Raw genomic sequence first — 23,260 nt, forward strand, 5'->3', positions numbered from 1 at the left:
GAGATGCACACTATAGGCCAGATCCTGAGCTGGTGCAAACTGGCAAGCTCCATTGGCTTCAAAAGAACTACAGAGATTTATACAAGCCGATGATCGGGCAAACTATCATTGTCACACAAGTTTAGATGACACAGCTGCATCATATGCCTCACTTTAATTTTTTTAATCACTTGACAGCCCTAATGTTATCACGATTAATCACGCTGTTAAACGATACAAGAATACCATTTATTTAAATATTTTTGGATGTTTTCTACATTTTCAAATATATTGATTTCAATTACAACACAGAATACAAAGTGTACAGTGCTCACTTTATATTTATTTTTTATTACAAATATTTGCACTGTAAAAAACAGAAGAAATAGTATTTTTCAATTCACCTAATACAAGTACTGTAGTGCAATCTCTTTATCATGAAAGTTGAACTTACAAATGTAGAATTATGTACCAAAAAAACCTGCACTCAAAAACAAAACAATGTAAAACTTTAGAGCCTACAATTCCAACATGGAAGCATGTCCTCTGGAATGACGGTTGAAGTGTGAAGGGACATATGAATTTTTAGCGCATCTGGCCCATAAATATCTGGCAACGCCAGTTAAAACAATGCATACAAATGCCCGTTCTCACTTTCAGGTGACACTGTAATTAAGAAGTGGGAAGTATTATCTCCTGTAAATGTAAACAAACTTGTTTCTCTTAGCGATTGGCTAAACAAGAAGTAGGACTGAGTGGACTTGTAGGATCTAAAGTTTTACATTGTTTTGATTTTGAGTGCAGTTAAGTAACAAAAAAACCTACATTTGTAAGTTGCACTTTCATGATAAAGAGATTGCACTACAGTACTTGTATGAGGTGAATTGAAAATACTATTTCTTTTATCATTTTTACAGTGCAAATATTTGTAATCAAAAATAATATGGTGAGCACAATACACTTTGTATTTTGTGTTGTAATTGAAATCAGTATTTTTGAAAAATGTAGAAAAACATCCAAAAATATTTAATAAATTTCAATTGGTATTCTATTGTTTAACAGTGCGATTAATTACAATTAATATTTTTTAGTTAATCGCGTGAGTTAACTGTAACTAATCAACAGCCCTACTTTAAATCATTTTCAAACTTGAGAGACAACAAAATATGGCTCTCACTTATTTTCTCTTAATTCTGAAAGAGACATTATTTGTAAATCCAAGAGCACAGGATGTAAAAAAATAAGTAATTCTAAATTCTTATTCATAAATACATATCAATCATTTTTGCTATACTTTAAAAACTGATAAAGACCCGCCACTCTCACCCTATTTGCATAGTTAAGTATAAGGATTAAACTCATTCTAGCATAAAATAGGAAGACTGGAAATGCTAGCAGTTTTATGGTAATTGTTGCAGAGCTACTGTCCAGATTTCATCTACAACTGTCACACTCTCTCCCCTATCAGTGTGTATGTAACAGGCTGTGCCATGCACATCAGACTAGAAAACCAAGGTAAGTAAATTCTTTGTTCAGCTGTCAATACTCTCTTCACTGGATACTTCTTCATATGCAGGTGATGCCAAGTCATCTTCATGCCAACTGGTGCACATAAGCCAGCTGGAAGAGAGAGATAAGACACAGAGACATTTTTAGCAAGATAGTAATGTACAGTATGCTGAATCAGCACCAACAACACACCCAATGGCTTTCTGCACAGAAAGGTCCAGGTGGCTTAATAAATAAAGCAATGATAATACTTGCCCTATGTAACATGAGTTAGACAATCTCATTTTGGTTCTCTGTGAAAAGCACTAAGCCAGCATGCCTGATTTAGCACAAATTGGAACAAACTGCAGTTTCTGCTCTGAAATAATACCATTGCAAAGGATGATTTCTCAGGGTTAGAGTGAGGCTATTCTAAGTGCAGTATACCACAGATAAGGCATTAATCTGGAGTGGAGAGGGAAGACAAGACCTTCAGACATAACTATCATGCCATTCTATAGTCCTGGATCCAAGATGAATTAATTTATTGGTATGTGTCTATGACCCTTTGTACAGAAAACACTGCCTTTTTGAAAGGAGCTTTCCCTGTTATGCCGGAAATTATAGATTAAGTTATATCTCTCTATATCTGAGGTACTCATATGGCCCCCAATAACAGAGTATCTGAGCACCTCAATATCTTTATGTTCTAAAATACTCTCCACTTCCAGGATGAGACCCTTTATCTTCCAACTCCATTAAACCTATTGGGTCAGAATCACTGATATATTACTCCAGTTTAAAGCCAGGATAATTCAATGGAATGAGAGTGGCATAAAGCTGGAGTGATGCAGTAGTGAATCAGGTCCAAGGTTTTGAAATGTTGAAAGGCACTCAAGTCTGATGTGTTCTTCATGTCTCACTACCCTGATCTTAAAACTCAGCTAGTCCGGAACAAAAGGCATTTGAGATGAAGTTTAGGCATGAGGTGAAAAGGTACAAGACTTCAGGAAGGATAACACTATCCCTCTTAATAAATATTTAACTTTCTATAAATCTAAGAGTATACGTGAACTGGGAGAATGGCTCTTCTTTTTGTCAATTCCATTCATGTTTCAAAGTCTCAGATGCATAGTTTACATTAGAGAGAATGCAAGTGAATTTAGATATCATGAACACCAAGGAAAGGTGTAATTTGTCCTGAATATTACTGAAATACAGCTGGTTCAGTGTGGGTAAATATTACATAAGTTTGTCCTTCCCCAGCTTTTCTGATATGCATGGAGATTTATTCACACAGGGCTTGATCTCATGCTCAGTGAAGTAAATGTCAATATCAAAGATCCTATTGATTTTAATGCTGCAGGATCAAGGCGAAGGGGCCTGGATGGAAATGCTCCCATTGACTTCAGTGGTCTTTGGATCAGACCCATAACTCCCATTGGCGAGAATATACAACAAAACTGAGCTCTCTGCTTTCATACACCTTGATTACCCTCATTTTGTGCCAAATTTTCCCCTCAGAGGCACACACTCAAACAGAGCTCTCACTCACACCAATGGAAGCCACACATGCATCCAGGGGTAGAATTTAGCCCCACATTAGGAAACTCAAGTTAGACGTAAATATGGCGCCAACAGGTGAAAGACAACATTTATCCACTAAACCACCCAGCTTCATTTCATACATAAATATATTTCTACTCTAGTAAAAAAACCCTTATGATATATACTTACCACATGACGCCCAGGGGAATTATACAAAGACCAGCTGATAAGAGGAAACTAAAGCCTGGAAACCAAGCTACAGTGGCTGCATAGAGACTATTAAAAACTGCGAGTGAAATGGCACTAGTCATAACTTCCAAGCAGGCAATGCAAGCAAACACAGCACCTGTTAAAATAAAAATATCTGGATAACAATACAGTGCTCTGCAAGTATTGAAATGAAAGTCATTCACTTTGGTCAGAGAAGAGGATTAATAAAAAAATACAAGAGATCCACTACAGTTACAATTCCACATCATACAATTTCTGTACAGCATCACTGTTAGAATGCTTTACCGGCGGACCACCTTCACAATTATTCTTGTTAAGTGACAAGAGCGTGTTGCCAGTGGAGATTATCTTTACTACCACTCTGCCCATGTATCTCCTTTCTTGAATCTTTTCAGTAACACCCGCTGTTCTTCCAAATCAAACAACTCATTCTCACTTGCAAAGTTCTGTGCAACTCCACCTACTATCCCTTCCCTTTTCCTGCTCTCTTCTTCTCCTTTTTCTCTATGTCCATCTTTTCCACACTTTGTTGTTTCTTTCATGCTACTCCTTATATGCTGAACAGCTTCCAGCTAATGTTCAACAAGGGTCTAATCCAACAAAGCAAGTGCTTTGCTGGATCAAGACTTCAGTGCCTCTATCCTCTTCCTCCATTTCCAGAAATGAAAAATTCTACATTACCTCAGTCTGCATTTTTTCTATTATACTCCATCCGGATTACCCCATTTAGACTGTATACTCTTTAGGACAGAACATCTTCTTTTGGCATGCTTGCCCATGGCACAGCATTATGTATGCTCATGGTGCTATATAGATAAAGTAACTATAATAATTAAGCATAAAGAGGTCACAAATTCACATATTCATAGTTTCCAAGGCCAGAAGGGACCATTGTGATTAACTAGTCTGACCTCCTGTATAACAAAGGCCATAGAACTTCCACAAATAATTCCTAGGGCAGATCTTTTAGAAAAACATCCAATCTTGATTTAAAAATTGCCAATGATGGAGAAGCCACCATGACCCTTGGTAAATTATTCCTATAGTTAATCACAAACAACATTAAAAAATTATGCTTTATTTCTGGTCTGAATTTGTCTAGCTTCAACTTCCAGCCACTGGATTCTGTTATACCTTTCTCTGTTAGATTGAAGAGCCCCCCCATTATTAAATATTTGTTCCCCATGTAGATCCAAATAAATAGTAATCATAGACTCATAGACTTTAAGGTCAGAAGGGACCAATATGGTCATCTAGTCTGACCTCCCGCATGATGCAGGCCATAAATGTTGACCCCCCCACTTTCCCTTAACTCTGCTGTTGAAGTCTCCAGATCGTGATCTAAAGACTTCAAGTTGCGGAGAATCTTCCAGCTTGCGACCCCTGCCCTATGCTGCGGAGGAAGGCGAAAAACCTCCAGGGCTACTGCCAATCTACCCTGGAGGAAAATTCCTTCCCGACCCCAAATATGGCGATCAGCAGAACCCCGAGCATACAGGCAAGATTCTCTAGCCAGACCCTCATTTTCAAGTCACCCCTTAATCTTCTCTTTGTTATGCTAAACAGAATGAGCTCTTTGAGTAAATCACTATAAGGCAAACTGTCTCCTGCATCAAGCCACTCAACTATAGGCAATCCTAAAGAATGATATTTCCACATTTGTAGTTTCTTGGCAATGTGAATGATTAGAGACCAGTACAGATAAAAACATCTTTGTTTTGCTAAATATATTATAAATATGAATAGCTCAAGAGAACTCTTTTGCAATAAATGAGCTGGCACTTTCACAAAGTATCAGTTTGGCTACTCAAAATTCTGTGAGAGCATTCGGAGCTAGAGGTGCCAAAATATGGTACATACATACTTCAAACAATAAGCCATTCTTTACCAGCTTTCAATTAAACATCAGTGAAAAGATTGCAGAATAACAGGCTTCATTTCTGCACTACACTATACAAAGTGTTTTTAGTTTTAAATCTAAACATCCGTGGTTTTATATAGGTAAGAATTAATGTTACGTCCTTTGGGAAATTTACTATAGCCATGAGGCAGTGGTGCACAACTCAGTATCAGAGTCCTTAATTGTTTCTTTTCCACCCTTTCAAGTGTTTCAAAGGTTGACCATCCACCCTTTGCCATTCGAAATATAATTTGTAATGGCTAACTAAACATGAGATGTATTTCTTTCTCTGAATGTGAAAACTTGCCGAATGTTAAAAGCACTTGTCAAGTCACAACTGTATAACAGAGCTTTACTTTTAACTCCACTTCCAGTTTTCAAGGGATCACTATTTTTAACCAAAATGCCAACCAATCTTTTAGGGTTTTTTTCCCCAATGGAGAAATTTTGGCCAGGTGTTAACATCTAATCTTGTTTACATTAACTTGGAAACAAAAGTCACAAGGATTTTACTGAAATAAATTAGAGTGATAATAGATAGAACCTGAAATTAAAGAAATTACTTTAAAAAGCTAGAACAAGCAAAAAAATGGAACCCCTTCACACAAATATGTTCTAAACCTTTTATAATTTAGAGCCTATTTATTTTAAGATGCCTGATGAATGTTTCTTTAATAAATTCAACTCACCTTGTTCACTAGCCAGAACCACTTTTGACAACATGGACCGTAGAACTGGAATGGGCATAAAACATAGAAGAGAGGGCACTCTCACTGCAAAACAATATAATTAGTCATGAGTCACTCAAATAACGCATTTTAGAATTTAAAGGTGAACTGCAATTTTTTTTAAATGACCTAACTGCATTTTATGTACTGAAGGCTCCAAATAGTAAAAGTGATAGAAGATTCAAACCATAACTATTATTGTATTGTGACACAATTATCTTAAATTATCTTAGCACAGAAAAACAGTCATAAACCCAGTATATATACATGATATTAAAACCAGAAAGCCATAAGGAAGTGCTTTCATTCACTTGTCACACTTTTCATTTTTGAATTTACATTTAAAATCCAATATGAACTTGATTGAACATTACTTTTTTTGTTGTTGTTTTTAAAATATCTTTAGGTTCTTAAGGGATCAGCTGGCTTAATTATATAGAATATAACAATTTTCACATATTTCATGAATCTAAAGGGCCTGCTTTTGAACTCACCTAAAAACATGAGCAGTGTAGTTTTGGCAAAGGCAGCCATGACCATTCCTCCAATGTAAGAAAATATCCCGATGAAGACAATATAGATGTCCCTGAGACAATGTGAAAACAAGTATATTCCTAAAAAACTGGTCAGAGAAACAGAAGTGGATGCAGCTGCTCCATATCCTATGTAGAGTTCATTCCAGCAGAGAGGTTCATCCAGTTCATACAACGTAAAAAGAGAACTCCCACCCATCCAGGTAAAAAAATACATCATGAATGTAAAAAGCAATACAATGATTAAAGTTCGTTTTTTACAAGTGGAAGTTTTAAAAAGCATGTACACTCCAGAAAATGCTTCTTTAAGGCCTTCAGTACAAGATACTGATGCATGCTGCTGGAATTCAGGTACACGTACTGTATCCTCCAGCCAAAATGTAATATAGAAAATATTAATAACGTGAAGCAGAGAAGCAACCACAAATGTCCATGGAAAGCCTAATCCTCTTATGAAGTAGCCGGAAGTCAGTCCTGCTAATCCAGATACAAGTCCAAAAATCAAATCAACCACAGCTATACGTATCGTTTTCTGCTTCTCTTCATTACATAGGTCAGCTATAAAGGCAAAGGCTCCTCCGAGGAAAGTTGCAATGCTTCCAAACAGTGAACCAAAAAATGCAACTGCAAACAAAATAGAGAGGGACAGGGAGAAATATGATAATGCACCAAGGAAAGCATTTGATATAAAAGCTCCCACTGAAGGCAGAACTAAAGATTTTTTGCGTCCATGACGATCCCCATCAGCTACAAGGACAATGGCAACCAAAATGCTGGGAACTGCGCCAGTTAAGTCCAACTGCATGAGAAAAAGAGAGGCCTTTTCTTGGACTTCCTGCAAAGGGAAAAAAAAAATAATATGAAGCAGTTACATATCCAAAAAATTCTACTGCTGTAACCTTTGTCCTCTCTCTCCCTTCCCTCAATATTGTCACTCTTTCTTGTTGTATTTTAACTTAGGACATGATCCTGAACACTCTCATTCAGGCAAGTAGTCCTTACTTGATGAGTAGTCGCAATGGAGTCAACAAGACTACTGTTGTGAGTACGCATTTGTAAGTTCAGGCCCCTATGCTGTGAGCCCTTCAGCAAAGGGGCATTGGTCTGCTTCTGCTCTTACTGAAGTCGGTGATAAAACTACTACTACTTTATGGCCAGATGTTGGTTCCCACTCACAGGAAGCAACACCTTACTCCACATGTAATCATATTGAAACATGCAATTTAATGCAGATAAGGGGGATCAGAATCTGGCCCTGAATGGGATTATTACAGAGCCCATGATATTTTACTTATCTGTAAAGTGTCATGCATATTGATAGTGCTACATCAATACATAATAATGCACACAAAGGAAATACAGTAGAACCTCAGAGTTACCAACACCTCAGGAATGGAGGTTGTTCATAACTCTGAAATGTTCATAACTCTGAACAAAATGTTATGGTTGTTCTTTCAAAAGTTGACAACTGAACATTGACTTAATACAGTTTGAAACTTTACTATGCAGAAGAAAAATGTAGCTTTTAACCCTTTTACTTTAAATTAAACAAGCACAGAAACAGTTTCCTTACCTTGTCAAATCTTTTTATTAAACTTTCCCTTTATTTTTTAGTAGTTTATGTTTAATACAGTACAGTATTTGCTTCTTTTTTAATTTTATTTTGTTTCTGCTGCTGCCTGATTGCATACTTCCAGTTCCAAATGAGATGTATGATTGACTGGTCAGTTCGTAACTCTGAGGTTCTAGTGTATTGCATAAAAACTAATCGTACTGACACATCTATACTTAATATTATCACATAGTATTCCATGACATGAGAAGCAAGACACGAGAAGTAATTATTCCATTCTACTCCACACTGATAAGGCCTCAGTTGAAGTACTGTGTCCAGGTCTGGGCACCACATTTCAGGAAAGATGTGGACAAATGGGAGAAACTCCAGAGGAGAGCAACAAAAATGATTAAAGGTCTATAAAACATGACCTATAAGGAAAGGCTGAAAAAGCTGGGCTTGTTTAGTTTGGAGAAGAGAAGACTGAGGGGGGACATGATAATAGTTTTCTGGTACATATAGGCGTGGGAACTAGGGGTACAAGGGTGCTGCAGCACCCCCAGCCCATGCCCAGGGCTCTGCTCCTGGCCCCACACGGGGTCCCAGCTGCCGGCCCCGCACCCAGGGACTTTGCTCCCAGCCCCAGCTCCCGGCCCCCTTACCCCATCTGTGTCCACCCTCCCAGAACCCCGGCTCTGGGAGGTGTGTGTGGGGGGGCACAGACAGGTGTAAGGGGGGCATGAGGTAAAAAGTTTGGGGACCACTGCTTTACAGTTTCCTTAGCTGGCTTCCAGCACCCCCACTTCCAGCGCCACTGCCAGTACATAAAAGGTCGTTACAAGGAGGAGGGTGAAAAATTTGTCCTCCTTGGGGCGGGTCTACAGGGGGGGGGGGGGGGAGAAATCGATCCAAGATACGCAACTTGTCGAAGTATCTTGGATCGAATTACCTGGGGTCCACATGGCGTGGGATCGACGGCCGCGGCTCCCCCGTCGACTGCGCTACCGCCGCTCGCTCTGGTGGAGTTCCGGAGTCGACGGTGAGCACGTTCGGGGATCGATATATCGCGTCTTAACGAGACACGATATATCGATCCCGGATAAATCGATTGCTACCCGCCGATACGGCGGGTAGTGAAGACGTACCCTTAACCTCTGAGGATAGTACATGAAGCAATGGGCTTAAATTGCAGCAAGGATGGTTACATTTGGACATTAGGAAAAACTTCCTGTCATGGTGGTTAAGCACTGGAACAAATTGCCTAGGGAGGCTGTGGAATCTCAGTCATGGGAGGTTTTTAAGAACAGTTTAGACCAACACCTGTCAGGAATGGTCTAGTTATGACATAGTCCTGCCTTGAGTGCAGGGGACTGGACTAGATGACCTACTGAAATCCTTTACAGTCCTACACTTCTATGATTCTATGACCATCAACAAGTCTGTGAAGTCTTCCTGCAGAGTGGCAGTGTGAAGTACCTGGATAATTTACCTAACAGGTGCAAATACATTTAAAACCATTGGAAAGGAGTTCTCAGGCTCAGAAAGTCTCAGAATTATTAACCTCTAGTAAGAGAGGTATCAGGCTGTGCGTGTATTCCTGTAAGATACAGTAGCTTCATTATAGCAATAAATAGATGCAAGAGTGGAGGAAGAACTTCTGAGTTCTTTTTATTCAATTTAATAAAAGTTTTATTTTTAAACACACTTGATGGACATAAATTAATGGCACATTTGTGACTAATGGTAGTAAGTGAAAAGAATTAAAGAAAAAAGTTAAAGAAAAAACAGTAACAATATAAATCAAAGTTGATTTGATGATTATTTTGCACTTGACACTGGTTGCTAGCAAATTCAGATCTTGGTTTGTGTTTAGTTACACGGGCAATACCAAAGGGCAGTCACTCCAGCAGCTGAAAAGGAAGTAACTCGATCAGCCTAGAGAGCAGCGGTAGGAAGGAAAGTGGTTCTCTGTGCACAAATCTCCATGTCATGCTATCAAACAGAACCAAAACTAATGTAAAAGGACTAAAGTCACTCTGAAAGTTCACCTGGAGCTTCCGCGGTATCATGAAGTGGTGGTGCTGGACTTTGTTTACTTGCAGGGTGGGAAGGAGGCATAGCCCTCCACGCCCACCCAGGGTGTTCTGAGATCCTGAAGAAAATTGAGTAGATCTTGAGGCAACCATGGAGGGCTCAGACCTTCACACGAAGGGCAAGCCCTCTTACACTCTTGTCTCCCTTATCCCATGCCCTTATGGCAGCACGGCTGCCTCAGAAGTCATATTATCATGGCCTTCCTGCCTGCACTACTGCCACCCTGGGGATCTGACAGCCTGAATCTGGAACCAGGTTAAAATGGAGGATGATCCTTTGGTCCCTAACAACTCCCCCTGATAGGTTTTGGGCCAGATAAGTGGAGTTTTCTTCTGCTTTCATCCAGTTTCTATTTGGGAACAGGGAACAAGATATGGCGTAGCAGTGTTTCTCAAATGTGGCCACTGTGGGCGCATGAGGCCACCCAGGGTTTTTCTTGCAGTCACAGCCTCCTAGGCAGTGATTGGTGAGGGGGGGAGAGGGAGGGAGAAGCATTCACCCTTTCCCCATGGCCACCAGTAGGAGTTGGGCCTCGCCCCCCTCTGGAGCCAGAAACACCAGAAAAGCAGGCAGCCAGTCTGAGTTCCCCCCTTTCCCAGGGGCAGTGGAGTTCAGGCTTCCGGCTTCAGCCCTGGGACGTTGGGCAGCAGACTCTGGCCATGGGGCTTCAGGTTCCGGCCGCAGGGCTTCGGGCTCCATCCATCGACCGCGGGGCTTCGGACCCCCACTCACACTCTCCTTCATTGCCCATGGCCCCCACTGCCTCCCCTAGCCCTCCATTACCCCCAGCCCCCACTGCTTCCCTACCCAACTCTCCATTCACAGCTTAATTTGTCCCCCGGCTTGCCAGGGTTGAGTAAGTCTGCTATAAAAAGCGATATTAACAAACCTACAAATATCAGTTTTCACAGGAGCAGACTTACTAGCTAGCAAGTCTAAAAAAAAACCAGCAACCAAAAAAACAAAAGAAACAACAACAAAAAAAGACAAGGCCGTGCAAAGCACCTTATTTTGTTTCTATTCTGTTTAGGTCCAGTAAAGATCTGTACATTATTTTTATTATTGAGTCTGAAAACTCCCCTACATAAATAAATTACAATGATTTGGACATGGATATGTGCATATATATTTGTTTTTCCTAAAGTTAATTAAGTATTTTAGGAAAAACTGTCAGAGCAGCCACCAAAAAATTTCTTGTGAGAACCCCTGGCCTAGACAGTGAGAAAGGAAGCAACTTGATCAACACAAAAAGAGGGAAGGGCCCTGTCTACAGAGTGCACTGGTGCAAAGGAAAGACAAGCATCATGAATGGAGAGTAGTGTTAGGAAAGGAAGTAATTTATCCTAGAGAGAGAGAGAGCGAGAGAGAGAGAGATGGGGGGAGCACGAGAAGGGAAACTACTTGCTCTGCAGAGACAGCAGCAATGGGAAGGGAAGCAATAGCCTGCAGACAAATGGGCATAACGAACAAAGCAGAGGCATCTTGTGAGACAAGGATTAACTGCAGTTGTGAAGACAGCGAAAAAATTGATTCATGGGTAGCACTTTTTGTACAGTTAAGCAGCAAACAGAACCTTAGGATGTTCCATGTTGTATGCAATGTTTCTTTACTAAAGCTGGCACTCCAATACTACAGCTGGCACACCACAGTGATGAGCATCATAGAAATGCCAATACACTGGTAATAAAACTCTACTTTACCATATTGTCTCACCCCATCCCACACAGGAATGCTCAGGGTACTGAATAACCCATACCATAAAACAGTCTAAAACTCATACAGATATGATAGCTAAAAACCCAACACCCTTAATAACATTAAACAAGAAGAGAAAAATGGCATGTGTGTGTGTGTGTTTTGGAGGAGAAAGTCCAACACACGCAAAAAAGGAGGCGAGATGCTCAACTCCTGTAAATCACCCATCTCCATTAATTTCACTGGAATTACCCTGGCTTGCACCATCTGATCTAGTTCAAGGACGGGGGAGGGGGACATAGGCCACATTTAGAATGCATGAACACTATCAATGAACACTTCAAGCTTTTATAAAGTAAATGAAAATGAACATAAAAAACTATGGGCCAACTCTTCAGCTCGTTCAAACCAACACAACTCCATTGAAATCAATGGAGCTACACAGATTTAGAGCAGCAGAGAATCTGGCCCTATTTTCTTAATCTGCAAATCCACTACACTCTAAAATATGATTATACAGAACAAAAAATCCTAGAATACTAAATTAAATGGATGAAAATGAAGAATCCCTTGATTTAAATAAGGATTAAATTAAGTGAGGAATGTTGTGTCTGAGGCTGAACAATGAGCAGGACAGGACAAATTGATAGCGGCTCGTACAATTAAAGAATGTTACATACTAGCAAAGGATACTGCATGCACTGTATGATAAATAATGTTTCAATATAACTCCTCTGAGCTCAGTTAAAAGAGATTTTGTTCAATCCAGCAATCAGAAAGCACCAGCTTTCATTCCAGTGAATTCTGAACCTCTTTTTAATTAATTATAAAATGAATATATTCCCCAAAGCCTATGAGATAATGAATCCAAGTGCCGCAAAGGCCTTATCCATCTTTGACTAAATCTTATATAACTTTACAGACCCCAAATGCTCTCCTATTGTCTTACATTTATTTTCTCATTTTGCCCTGACACTGTTGAGCTTGAAAAGCCCCTCCCAACCCTACAAACAAAGGAACTACACAAGATGAACAGAGAGGACAATTTGTCTCTTCCTGAGAGGCTGATAGAAACAGAATTTAAGGAACACCACAGCAAAATGTAGGGCATCTATGTATAAAAGTCACTAGTATCTTGGACTCCCAGGAAAATCCAGAATACCTGGTGCAAATATAATCTCAGCAAAGTGTCTGGAGTTTAAATTTCTCAGCCTACTGTTTTCACCCACTTGCAGATAGAATTCTCTCTCAGTGTGGAATCCTGGCCCCATGGAAGCGAATAGAGATTTTGCCATTTACATCAATGGGGCAAGAATTTCATGCTCAGATGCTATGGTGATGAGTGTGATGTAAAACACAGGCAGACAGACAAAATCGTGATTATTTCAGAGTTTACAGCTACCTGAGGCCTGTAGTGATGAAATAAGGGGAACTGGAAATTGGCAGGGCATGGGCAACAGAAAAGTTCTGCAGGACAAGATCCTGCTTACCGGAGACCCATTGCCCTGAACAGAGTTATCCAAGCACTGTGAATGTAAAACTAGTTATTTATTATGCATCCTTTATGTCAAATAATTGCAGTGAGCAACTGTGTGAAAAAGTAAATTCACAATGATCTTGTTGCAAGAAGCCATTTGAAATTCAGCTGACTCATGGTTAATAAGCACTTTTTTCAATGCTTTGCATGTAGTGGGAAAGTTTTATTTTTCGAAGCATGTACTGTCACGTTTTGAAAAAAAGCTTGAATTTCAGGGTTTTCCAGCAAATGTCAACTACAGAAAAAAAAAAATCAAACTAAGTTTTTGTGAAGTTTAACTACATTTCCAGATCAGAAATCTGCAGCTGGCAGATTTTTCATCATTTATGGGTTTTGTAGTTGCAATAATGAAAACAACATGACAGTATATGGCTATGTCTACACTAGTACTTTTGTCAGTAAAACTTCTGTCGTTCAGGGATGTGGAAAAAAAAACATACCCCGTCTGACATAAGTTTCACCAACAGAAGCGCCGGTGCAGACAGCACCATGTCAGCGGGAAATGCTCCCCCGCCGACTTAGATACTGCCGCTCTGCTGAACAGAAATATTCCCCGCTGTTAACCACGCGGTGGGGGGGAGGGTTGAAGTGACCATCCCAGAGAATTGGGTGTGTGGGGGAGGGGAGTTAGTTGGGTTTGTGCTGCATGTTAAACCTGAAATCGCAGCCCCTCCTTTTACATTGCAAACCCATTTTAAATGGCACGGGTGCTTGGTATGGGAAATGAGGGCAGAACTGTTTGAAACCATCCCCACATGTTAAGAAGGTTAAAAAAGCCCAAAGACTATATGTCTTACCATGGCTGCCTGCAAGCTGAAATCTGTGTCCTGGCACTGCGTGAGTGATCTCTCACACCAAACCAGGAGACTCTCAATATAAGAGGAAAAATGCGACCTTGTAACGAAAGCACATGTGCTGTGTGATGTTGTGAACAGCAAAATCTAACGTGAAAGAGTCTACCCATTGTTCTCTAAAATGTATCTTTTTTAACAACCTCTCCCTTCTCCACCAGCTGCAAATCTTACTCCTTCGCAGAGGCTAGTGAATATTCGAAGAAGGAAGCGAAGGACGCGTGACGAAATGTTTACTGAACTTCAGACTGCCTCCCACGCTGACAGAGCACAGCTGAATGCGTGGAGGCAGTCAATGACTGATTTTAAAAAAGCCCAATATGAGCGAGAGGAGAGGTGGCGTGCTGAAGAGGAGAAGTTGCGTGCTGAAACGCGGGCTGAAGAGGAGAGGTGGCGTCAACTTGTACTCAGAAAGCAAGAGTCGATGCTCCGGCTGCTGGAGCATCAAAGTGATATGCTCCTGCGTATGGTTGAGCTGCAGGAAAGGCAGCAGGAGCAGAGACCGCCGCTACAGCCCCTCTGTAACCAGCAGCCATCCTCCCCAAGTCCCATTGCCTCCTCACCCAGACGCCCAAGAACACGGTGGGGGGGCCTTCGGCCACCCACTCACTCCACCCTAGATGATTTCCATAGCAATAAGTTTTAAAGTTTTAAATTGGAGTGTGTCCTTTTCCTTCCCTCCTCCCCCACCCATCCCGGGCTACCTTTCCAATTATCCCCCTAGGTGTGTGCTGAATTAATAAAGAATGCATGAATGTGAAGTAACAATGACTTTATTGCCTCTGCAAGTGGTGCTCGAAGGGGGGAGGGTAGTAGGGGAGGGTGGGGTGGTTGGTTTGCAGGGAAGTAGAGTTAACAGGGTGGTGGGGGAGGGGCAGAGGGTTCATCAAGGAGCAACAAACAGAAGTTTCACTCCGTAGCCTGGCCAGTCACAAAACTGGTTTTCAACGCTTCTCTGATGCGCACCGCGCCCTGCTGTGCTCCTCTAACCGCCCTGGTGTCTGGCTGCGCGTAATCAGGGGCCAGGCGATTTGCCTCAACCTCCCACCCCGCCATAAATGTCTCCCCCTTACTTTCACATATATTGTGGAGCGCACAGCAAGCAGCAATAACAATGGGGATATTCTTTTCGCTAAGGTCTGAGCGAGTCAGTAAGCTGCGCCAGCGCGCTTTTAAACGGCCAAATGCACATTCCACCACCATTCGGCACTTGCTCAGCCTGTAGTTGAACAGGTCCTGACTACTGTCCAGGCTGCCTGTGTACGGCTTCATGAGCCATGGCATTAAGGGGTAGGCTGGGTCCCCAAGGATAACGATAGGCATTTCAACATCCCCAATGGTTAGTTTCTGGTCCGGGAAGAAAGTCCCTTCCTCCAGCTTTCGAAACAGAAGAGACTGCCTGAAGACGCGAGCATCATGTACCCTTCCCGGCCAGCCCACGTTGATGTCGGTGAAACGTCCCTTGTGATCCACCAGGGCTTGCAGCAGCATTGAAAAGTACCCCTTGCGGTTTATGTAGTCGGTGGCTTGGTGCGCCGGTGCCAAGATAGGGATATGGGTTCCGTCTATCGCCCCACCACAGTTTGGGAATCCCATTGCAGCAAAGCCATCCACTATGGTCTGCACATTTCCCAGAGTCACTACCCTTGATATCACCAGGTCTCTCATTGCCCTGGCAACTTGGATCACAGCAGCCCCCACAGTAGATTTGCCCACTCCAAATTGATTCCCGACTGACCGGTAGCTGTCTGGCGTTGCAAGCTTCCACAGGGCTATCGCCACTCGCTTCTCCACTGTGAGGGCTGCTCTCATCCTGGTATTCTGGCGCTTCAGGGCAGGGGAAAGCAAGTCACAAAGTTCCATGAAAGTGCCCTTACGCATGCGAAAGTTTCGCAGCCACTGGGCATCGTCCCAGACCTGCAACACGATGCGGTCCCACCAGTCTGTGCTTGTTTCCCGGGCCCAGAATCGGCGGTCCACGGCATGAACCTGCCCCAGTAACACCATGATTTCCACATTGCTGGGGCCTGTGCCTTGTGAGAGGTCCATGTCAATTTCCTCATCACTATCGTCGCCGCGCTGCAATCGCCTCCTCCTCAGCTGGTCCTGGTTTGGCTTTGGCATGTCCAGGAGGCTCTGCATGTTTTCCAGGACAATGCGCGTGGTGTTCATAGTGCTCAGAATTGCCGCGGTGATCTGAGCGGGCTCCATGATCCCAGTGCTGGCTATGGCGTCTGGTCTGAAAAAAGGCGCGAAAGTAGTATCTGACGGACCAGGGGAAGAAGGGAGGGAGGGAGGGAGGGGCGAGTGACGACATGGCGTACAGGTACAGGGAATTAAAATCAAGAAAGGTGGCTTTGCATCAGGGAGAAAGACAAACAACTGTCACACAGAATGCCCCCCCCCAAAGATTGAACTCAAAAGCCTGAGTTTAGCAGGAGAGAGGGGGGAAGCAAATGAATGCAGAATAAATCTATTTTTTACATCTTAAGACGACGGTGCAGCATGACTGATAGCCCTTGGCATTTTCTGGGTGCTTGGCAGCAAATACTGGGCGCTTGGCAGTAAGCCTTCAGGTCTACTGCACAATATGATGCCCACTGCAGTATGACAACGATGGATACCAGTCGTAATATACTATCTTCTGCCCAAAAGGCAAGGGGTTGCTGCTGTGTAGCAATCTAGCCCCACGTCTGCCAGCCCCATGTCTGCCAGCACCCAGATCGCCATCGGCCTCTTCTGGGTGCTTAGCAGACAATACTGGGCACTTGGCAGAAAATAGCATACTACGACTCTGCTAACGTGCAATGAGCCAACAGGGCGCCTGGCAGAAAATAGCATACTACGACTGATAACCATCATTGTCTGCCCGGGTGCCCATGATCGACAGCCACTGCAGTACGACGACGACGGATACCAGTCATAATATACCATCTTCTACCAAAAGGCAAGGGGCTGGTGCAATGCAGCACCACGGCTGCCAGCCCCACGGCTGCCTGCACCCAGATCGCCAATGAAGGCTACCAGTCATGCTGCACCGTCTACCGCCAAAAGGCAGTAAGCTGCTGCTGCTGTTTAGCAATGCAGTCCCACGTTTGCCGGCACCCGGAAGACATATGGTGACGGTGAGCTGAGCTGAGCGGGCTCAATGCTTGGCGTGGTATGTTGTCTGCACAGGTAACCCAGGTAAAAAGGCGCGAATCTATTGTCTGCCGTTGCTGTGACGGCGGGGGAGGGGCCTGACGCAATGTACCCAGAACCCCTCGCGGCACTGCTTTGCATCATTCGGGCATTGCGATCTCAACCCATAATTCCAATGGGCGCCGGAGACTCCGGGAACTGTGGGATAGGTACCATAGTGCAATGCGCCGGAAGTCGACGCTAGCCTCGGTACTGTGGACGCGGTCCGCCGACTTCATGCACTTAGAGCATTTTATGTGGGGACACACACAATCGGCTGCATACAACCGGTTTCTATAAAACCGGCTTCTATAAATCCGACCTAATTTTGTAGTGTAGACATACCCTTAGTGAGGGGGTGATTTGTGAAGGAATAGATCCTAGATTGACTGAAAACCAGCAAGCTCTGCAGAAAGACTTCTGAGGGTGAGAAACTACTTTAGACAAGGGTTGTAGCCTGTTAAGTTTTTATCTCTGGAAAGTGTGTTATAGTTTTGTTTTATTTGTAACCATTTTTGTTCCCCTTAGTCTTTCTCAATACTCATTTGAATCTGTGAATCTCTGTTCTTTGTTAATAAACAATTACAGTGCTGTGTTGCTATAAAGGACCTGATCCTGAGTTGTAACCATCCATCTGTGTAACCACCCAGCTGTGTGTACACTATCTCTTAAGGGGCAGCTTACCTGGTAATTACTGAGAGTGTCCAGTGACAGTGGCTGGACACTATGGGGGGGGGGGGGGGGGGGAATGCTTGTGGGAGGAACTGAGATACTTTGCCTGCAAGTTTAAGTCTTGGTGTAAGGGCTGGAAAAGTTCTGAGGAGTTTGTTTGGGTGGCTAACTGACCATGAGTGCCAGAGAACTGAAAAACAGTAAATCTGTCTCTTACTAAGGCAGGGGGTAACACGATGACCTCTGGTTCTGGACACCCCGAGAAAGTATCACAATATACCAAAATTCATCTACCTAAAACACAGCATGCAGTAAGAGCTAATACTGGATGAAAATACCTGTTGTGGGTGATGTACAAAGACTATTAAGAGAAAAAGCCTAGATCCACAAACCCAACTTTTAGGTGCCTTGGAAAAATCATTGGAATTCACAAACCCTGAGCTAGGTGCCTAGGTTCCCTACACAATTTATGAGGAGGGGTAGGCACCTGAGAATAGGATCCATAAAAGCCAGCACATTCTCCTCTTTGTCTAGCCCCATTAATATTTAATTGTTTAATACAAAGTGGAATGGCTTCAGCAAGAGAAACCCACCTCAGAATATTCTGAAGCCCAGTGATTAGAGCTTTCCCCAGAGAAGTGGAAAACCCCTATTCAAATCCCTTCTCCTCACAAGGCAGAGGGGGTAATTGAAACAGAGTCTCTTGTATCTGGGGTGAGTATCCTAACCACTGAGCTAAAGGTTATAAAGGGAGGTCTCCTCCTCTTGGCCATTTTGTGAAGAGTTAGGCATGCTTGCTGAATTGGGCCAAGCAGGCAAGCTAGGCAGGGGAACACCTACTTTCACCTGGTTTGAGGACCACACTGCAGCTTAGGCATGAGACAGGTGTCAGGTCACCTACCTGAGGGAGCAATGCACATGCCCAGAGGCACAAACTTTGACAGCGAAAATTTAGGTGCTGAGTGAGATTAGGTGCCTACAGAGTTAGGCTGCAGCTGAGCAGGTGGATTGTGGATCACAGTAGGACATAAATTCCTTTTAGATCTGGGCCAAAAAACCTTGATCTAGCCAAAAGCATCCACAGACTTCCACTTCACAAGAACCTCAGTAGACCATGAGTTCTGGTTCAGGTCAAGCTAATAAAAGGTCAGATTGACTTGCAATGGAAGCCTCTCTTTCTCTCCAAAAAGAACAGCTTTGCAGCCAAACATTGCAGCCTGGAGGAGTGGAAAATTCACATGTTCTCCTCCTGTGCTCTAGAAGTTATTCCAGTTCAATAGCTAGCTCTCCTGCTGTGTGATGCTGGAAGAGAGGCAAGTCAGGTCTCGGCAGCCCAGCCTCAGCTTTTTTGAGTTTATTTGTGTTCAATTACATGCTGCAGAGTTAGTGTGATCAGTGCCTACTAGCATCTCTACATTGATTAACAGATTGCTAAAAGGTGCCTCCTATTCCCAATCACCAGAAAGCTGCTGGGTCTCTTCCCAATTGCAGCTGTGGATCATGCACAGCTGCTTTCTTGCTATTTAATTAAAGCTCCGTAGTTTGGGTCAGCCAGGAAGAGCTGTTTATGCTTCTACTAGACTCTGACCCCCATAGGAGGCTTAACAAAGCCCTGGCTGGGATGATTTAGTTGGGATTAGGTCCTGCTTTGAGCAGGGGGTTGGACCAGATGACCTCCTGAGGTCCCTTCCAACCCTGATATTCTATGATTCGGGAGGTAGAAGCCAAGTAATCAATACTAAAGGGGATTAATGGGAGTCATAAATGGCCTACCTTGGCTAATCTGTCAGCCAAAAATATATATATATATATAGAGAGAGAGAGAGAGAGAGAGAGAGAGTCCTATGGCAAAAATTCAACTTTGCCCTCTTAAGTTTTTCCTTAGCTGACTAGTCTCCTGACAAATAAGGAAGAACTCATTGTCATGGTAGAAAGCCTGAGCTATTCCATTGAACTTGCTCAGAGGAGTCCACATATGGCATTGACAAGCATGCGCTTGTTATATATGGCAAGTGGGCTAGGTAGACTGGATGCTCCACTCTTGAGAAGGGGCAGTGCAGAATACCAAATTAGTAAATTTATGGTAGCATCCCAGAGATTCAGATCTAGGATTGCGCAAAATCCCTCACTTCAAGTGCTACTTAGAGTTTTACAACAATCCCTTTCTCTGGTTTCGGAATTATGTCAGCTGATGGTCTCTTATTAACACATGCCTTTTTTATAACTCACAAATCCATGTCAACTACCACTTTCCCCTAAATGTAAAGGAAGCTGTGGTGTAACGGGATTCTAATCAGTATCTAATTAAAAGAAGAGTAAATTGTACAAATAATATTAAAATATGCTTTAAATATTTTTTAAAAGGATCATTAACAATCAAATGAAGAGTTGCCATCCTTATATTCTGACAATACAGGAAATGAATGTCACTATTGGCATGAATGAGAAATCAGAGATTTTCAAAGGTGTTGAAAGATCAGTTCAGTTAAATACATATTTTAAAATTCTCTTTAATTTCCTCCTCCTGGTCTCCCATCCCTGTCTGATGTCATCTCTCCCTGTAGAATGCTATATCTATCTAACCAAGGCCCTGCTCCTGCAAAGACTGACATACATGTTTAACTTGACACATGGAGTAGTCCCACTGAAGTCAAAGGTATTAATCACACTGCGTAAAGTTTAACACATGCATACATCTTTGCAGGATCAGGGCCCTAGTTTCTATACTTCTCAGCGTAAGGGCAATATCTTCTTTTTGGGCCAAACCCTGTAAGGGAGTGGTTCTCAACCTGCAGCCCAATCAGCATACAGCTGCGGCACATCCTCAGGGCCATACAGGTAGTATATATGTTGTGTAGGTGCGACCCATATAACACATAGAGAGGTGCATATGCAGCCCACAATGGTAAATAGGTTGAGAACCACTGCTCTAAGCTAATGTGCACCCTCAACTCCTAATGACTTCAGAGGGAACTGAATGTCCTCAGCATCTTGCTGAGTTGATTCTTTGTAAACACTATACACACCTATAGCACCATATAAATATTAATGAAATCATTTTATAACAATTAAGCCACTGTTAATTAAATATTTATCTAGTACTCACTGCAAATTTTCCTTTGTAATATGTTTTCTTTCCTACTTCCCCCTCTCCCCCTCCTTACCTTCTGTTTGATATAGGCTGGGTTACTTCTGTTTAGTTCACAGTAAGTAGTGTTGTTATTTTCTATTAAACTGGAGTTGCTTCCTTCTTCCCATAGCCTCCGATAAATATACTGCTGAATCAGCGGTACGGTCAAGAAGTAGGCAAAAGTGTAAATGATGATGACAGGTTCCACTAACAAAACCTTCCTCATGTCTGGATTGCCCTTCAATTCTCTGTTCAGAAAGAAAGAGCATGCATTAGCTGTCCGATACAAAAGGAACACACATACTAGTGTTTCAATATAGTCTAAAATTCAGGTGAGAGGGGTTTTGCACACTATAGAGAGAAAGGAAGTGTCAGCTGGTAATTCTCTGCCAGTTACGGAGGAGCTTACACTGTTTTGAACCAAGCTTGGTTTTAGATTGCTATTGTGTAATTTATATTGCTAAAAATCTGAGTCACGAATGAGTTGCACATTTAATTCAGTTTCTATTTTAGCCAGTCAACTATTTAACTAGTTAAAAAGAACTGAATGTTTTAAAGTTGGTGATGTCTTTTTCTCCTCACTATTGTTCTCCTTGTTTACATTTTGCCATGTTCAGTAGTTTCTTAAAAACATGTATTTTAAAATTCTAAAAGTAGTTAAGCAGTAAAGGATCATTTAAAAACTCGTATATCACACTGTTTTAGAGAACCCAAAGGCAGACATCTTCCCTCCCCAAATAAAATGTCAGGTCTTGCTACTCTCTCTGGGGTTGTTTATTCAGCTGCTCCAAGATATAGGCCAGTTATTCAAAGTCCGGATGTGCAAAATGACCAAAATTACAAGCAGTAGTAGCGAGATCACTTTATGTCATGTGACATTGCCCCTCCCCCCCAAAAAAACCAAACTATTTTCAGTGTTAGCAAAAATTCATGTTTGTGTGTATCTAAGCGTTCAGGTATCATCTGAATGTCTGTGTGGCACGTCTTGGTCTGATAACGTGTGTGTCACTATCTCTAGTATGCCTTAGTGGCTGTGTACACTGGTCTACACGGCAAAAAAAGTGTGTTCTTACTCACCTTAGCTAACCCATGTTAAAAGAGCAGTGAAGACAGAGCAGATGGGCTTTTACCTGGGGTGAGCAGATCCAGTTCAACCGTAGGCTCCCCTATAGGCTTTAAGCCAGGGTGCCTGAATGGCAGGGTGGGTGTTGTCTGTCTCTCCCCATGTGTGAGTGTGTTGTGTGTGCTTCTAGTGCCTGTTCCTGTGCGGGTTCTAGGGGTATTCCTGTCCCAGTGTCTCCCCCTGCGTGGGCTGTGGGCAGGGGCGGCTCTAGGCACCAGCAAAGCAAGCAAGTGCTTGGGGCAACCCATTTGCAGGGGCAGCAGCCAGCAGGGATCCAGCCTGGGAGCTGAGAACCAACAGGGGGCCCTAGGAGCTGTAGTTCCTTGGTTAGCTCCCTGCCTATAGAGCCAGCCCTGGAGCAGGGAAAGAACTACATTTCCCAGCATTCCCTTGGCCGCTATCAACAGGAAAGGGAGGGGGAGGGAGTATGGTAGCTGAAACCTCATGCTGCAGCTTGCTGTGAATGGAGAGCTCACTGCTAGAGCGGGGTGACACTGTGAATGGGGAACAAGTATGCCCAAGGAGTAGAAGGCTTTGGCCCAGATATCCCCTTCAGAAGACATCGATTAGGGATACTGGTGTGACCTCACTTTGCAGCCCCCAAAGAAAGAATTGGGTGGACTAAATGGACAGTGCCCCTCTCTATCTGAAGCCTAGCAAGGGAGGTACGTGGATCCCACTAGAATTTAAAATGAAAAGTAAGGGAGGGGAGGCTCTACTGGACCTGGGCAGCTTTAGATACAGTACCAGGCACGTAGGAGGATTTACACTTCTGAGCCATGGAAGCAGAAATTGACTTTTCCTTTCCAGATTTAGCTAATATTCAGAAAGGGAATCTAGCACCTGCCTTCCAGATTTGAACACCTCAAAATTCAGGAGTGCTCAAGCTCAATTTGGGCAGCTGTTACTTCATTTCTCCCAAATCAAATATACTGATCCACTGTAACTTGCTGTAGAAAAAGTAGGATAAAATTGAGCAAGAAATGCTTCCCAGTGGTTATTAGGACTGGAATTGC

At 42.7% G+C, this 23,260-nt stretch overlaps 1 protein-coding gene across 1 annotated transcript; it reads right to left on the bottom strand.

Moving 5' to 3' along the window:
* Positions 1-1,157: 1,157 nt before the first annotated feature.
* On the bottom strand, positions 1,158-21,348 carry LOC113406790 (solute carrier family 46 member 3-like). Its single transcript, XM_026653505.2, has 5 exons — positions 21,156-21,348; positions 6,369-7,242; positions 5,836-5,919; positions 3,205-3,361; positions 1,158-1,599 (listed from the first exon to the last, which is right to left on the bottom strand). The coding sequence occupies exons 1-5, from the start codon at positions 21,345-21,347 to the stop codon at positions 1,512-1,514; spliced, it is 1,395 nt and encodes a 464-aa protein (XP_026509290.1). The 5' UTR covers position 21,348; the 3' UTR covers positions 1,158-1,511.
* Between the last annotated feature and the right edge of the window lie 1,912 nt (positions 21,349-23,260).

Source organism: Terrapene carolina, unplaced genomic scaffold, assembly GCF_002925995.2.
Source record: "Terrapene carolina triunguis isolate 2854851 unplaced genomic scaffold, T_m_triunguis-2.0 Scaffold139, whole genome shotgun sequence".
NCBI classification, from domain to species: Eukaryota; Metazoa; Chordata; order Testudines; family Emydidae; genus Terrapene; species Terrapene triunguis.